Source organism: Sinocyclocheilus anshuiensis, unplaced genomic scaffold (assembly GCF_001515605.1).
Source record: "Sinocyclocheilus anshuiensis isolate Anshui unplaced genomic scaffold, SAMN03320099.WGS_v1.1 scaffold688, whole genome shotgun sequence".
NCBI classification, from domain to species: domain Eukaryota; kingdom Metazoa; phylum Chordata; class Actinopteri; order Cypriniformes; family Cyprinidae; genus Sinocyclocheilus; species Sinocyclocheilus anshuiensis.
The window spans coordinates 444016-446845 of NW_015555748.1; the positions used below are offsets into that span (position 1 = coordinate 444016).

Genomic DNA, 2830 nt, shown 5'->3' on the forward strand with positions numbered 1-2830 from the left:
TGTTACGAAATCTTATGTATAGATTTATCTGCCGGCTAAATGCTTCAAAAAATGAGATTATTGTGGGTCTATCAAATATAAGGGTTAGTACTACACGGTATCAGTCAAAGCTGTGGAGACATTGGTATTGTTGTATTTTGTAACTTTTTATTGTGGTGGTAGATGCTGTGGGTTGTATATGTTGTCCTATTGTCTTGTTTTTTTTTTAAATTTGGACCTTGAGTCTGTAATAAAGATTGATTGATATATCTATCTATCTGTCTGTCTGTCTGTCTGTTATTCTATCTATCTATCTATCTATCTGTCTGTCTGTTATTCTATCTATCTGTCTGTCTGTCTGTCTGTTATTCTATCTGTCTGTCTGTCTGTCTGTCTGTCTGTCTGTTATTCTATCTGTCTGTCTGTCTGTCGTTCTATAGTTCTATCGTTCTTTCGATCTATATTATCATTCTGTTGTTCTATTGTTCTATGTATTTTCTATCATTTTATCTGTCTATCTGTCATTCTATCTATCATTCTATCTCTCTATTGTATACTAAGCATTTACTATAACACAAGTCTGAGAAATCAGAGAGGATTTTTGTGTTTGATGTGAGTGTTTCTGACCCTGAACCTGCCCCTGAAATCTGACTGATTGTGAGGAATGCTGTTCTTTGAATCCAGGTGTATTTTCTACATCAAAAGAAGCGTTTCCAGCAGCACGAGTGAGACGTCACAAATGTCCCTGCAGAATGACATGCGTCTCCTCTCAGGACAAAGCCGTGGACCGCATAAACCCTGTTAAATCCTCATTAACAAATCAGGATGCAGGAATGGGTTTCCATGGAAACCCTGTTGTGATGGGGGCAATTATCATAGGCTCGTGAGCGAGCGTCATGCTGTCTTGTGCTCTTTAGACTCACGCTGTGACTCATCTGAGGAGATGATGGCAGTTGTGCATCATCGAGAAGCATTTAAAAGCTCGAAAAGACTTGTTTGACGAAGACCAAGAGGTTGTCGGTTTAAGCAGAATTAACTATTCCATCATCATTGTGCCAAGTCTTCATAAGCGTGAACAGCCCTTGAGTCTCTATGGGTTAAAGTTGACTTCCTGCAGACATATAGAAACTGTGTTCGTGATGAAACTGATGATCTTCTGTGTGTCTACAGGGTGATCAATGCCGGTAAAAGCACCCTAAACGAGGACCAGGCATGCTGTGAGGTGGTAGAGCTCAGGAAACGACCCGCAGACCCGTCTAGCCCCAGCTACACTCCCACCAGGAGACGCTCCTCGCTGCCCAGCGTAGACATCCTGGAGTCCATCGACGGCTCAGTGAGGCCTTCTGCCACCACTCTTTTTACAGTTTTTCTCAGTCGCTTTGGTGCATTTCTCAGATCAGAAATGAAATTCCCCAAAATACTTGTTCAACCTCCACATTAGGGCTGCATGATAAATCGCATGTGATATTCATGGACATCTTGTCAGTAAAGCCGGTTCTGTGATTAGTAGTAAATCTTTCAGATGAAGCAGCATTTACTACACAGAGCCGTAGTTCACTGACAAGCTAGGCAAAACCACGTTCATAATCGCAGACGATATCATCGAGATTATGAAATCGTGCTGCGATAATAAAGTTGTATGAGTAGCTTCTCAGTGAACTACGGCTCTGTGTAGTAAATGCTGCTCCATCTGAAAGCATGTGAAAATACCACATTTAATAACATTTTTACTCCAAACTCACTTCATAACGTCAGTCGAGTGTTTGAAATAAATCCTTCTGTGAGATGATGTGGCTTCTTACACAGAATAAGGCACGCAACATATTTCATAGTATTTAAGCAGTGATAGAGGCATTTCATTATTATATACTTTATTATAAGGACAATTATAGGAGGAAGAACTCAGATAAACCATATATTATCATAGTCATGTGTTTATTAATCACGTTGATTGCGATATCATTGCAATTTGTCGCGATTTATCGTGCAGCCCTACTCCACATCATCTAGTCACTTGTGCACATCATAAAAGCAGTTTCTCATTCTTTTGAACAACTTGCGATTGCTTTGGTACATTCATGCAACTGATTATGTACATTTGTCTGCGGTTTCCAATGCTATAATTTGCTAATATCATGCTGCTCAAAATGTATTATATAGTTCTCTGTGCAATAGTCTTTCCCCTCAAAACATCTAGTCATTGGTTCATCGTATAAGTCATTAAATGCAAAATGGTTGATCTAGTTGTCATAAACTGTCAAGCACATTTTCTACACAATTCTATTAGACTTTTTGTAAATTTGCCATGAATTGTGCAGGTGAATCTTGACTTTCACTAATGAAGAGAATGTAGATCAACCAATGATGAACCAGTTTTCTGAAATAGCTCAAGTGTAACTGTGAATCCTGTCCAGTCTCTTTCAATCAATATCCCACACACAGTAATGTGTAAATTTGTACTTTAGAAATGGACATATGGCATACATAGGAAGTGCAGCCTTCTGCATTTCAATACAGTAATTGTCATCCAAACTGTTGCCATAGTTTACATCAGGTAATACTAACAGAGTTCACTGTTATATTGACAACATGACTAAGCATTTTGACTATCTTGTTTGTGAACAATGACACAAGGACTTTTCATTGTGATGGCACTGATATGTTCATTTACATAAATACTTACTTTTGAGAGATGAGCTAAAGATTTTGAATAAGTTACAGGCTTTTGCAGGTAGGCCTAATCCATTGTGTGGTGCTGTTTGTACGAATTGTTTTGAGAAATGCACATACTTCATTTCAAATACTAAGGATGATTCGAGAAATGCACCAAAGCGACTGAGAAAAACTGTAA

The 2830-nt window shown here is 38.6% G+C and overlaps 1 protein-coding gene across 2 annotated transcripts in view; it reads left to right on the forward strand.

Annotated features, from left to right (window-relative positions):
* Positions 1-2830, forward strand: part of ppm1h (protein phosphatase, Mg2+/Mn2+ dependent, 1H) — a 33185-nt gene that overhangs the window by 1773 nt on the left and 28582 nt on the right. Inside the window, exon 2 of one of the 2 annotated variants that reach the window (XM_016467309.1) lies at positions 1150-1312. The exons of the other annotated variant lie outside the window; for it this stretch is intronic. Within the exon in view, the coding sequence (XP_016322795.1) occupies positions 1150-1312 (163 nt within the window). The remainder of the gene's footprint in view (positions 1-1149; positions 1313-2830) is intronic. 2 annotated transcript variants of the gene reach the window in all.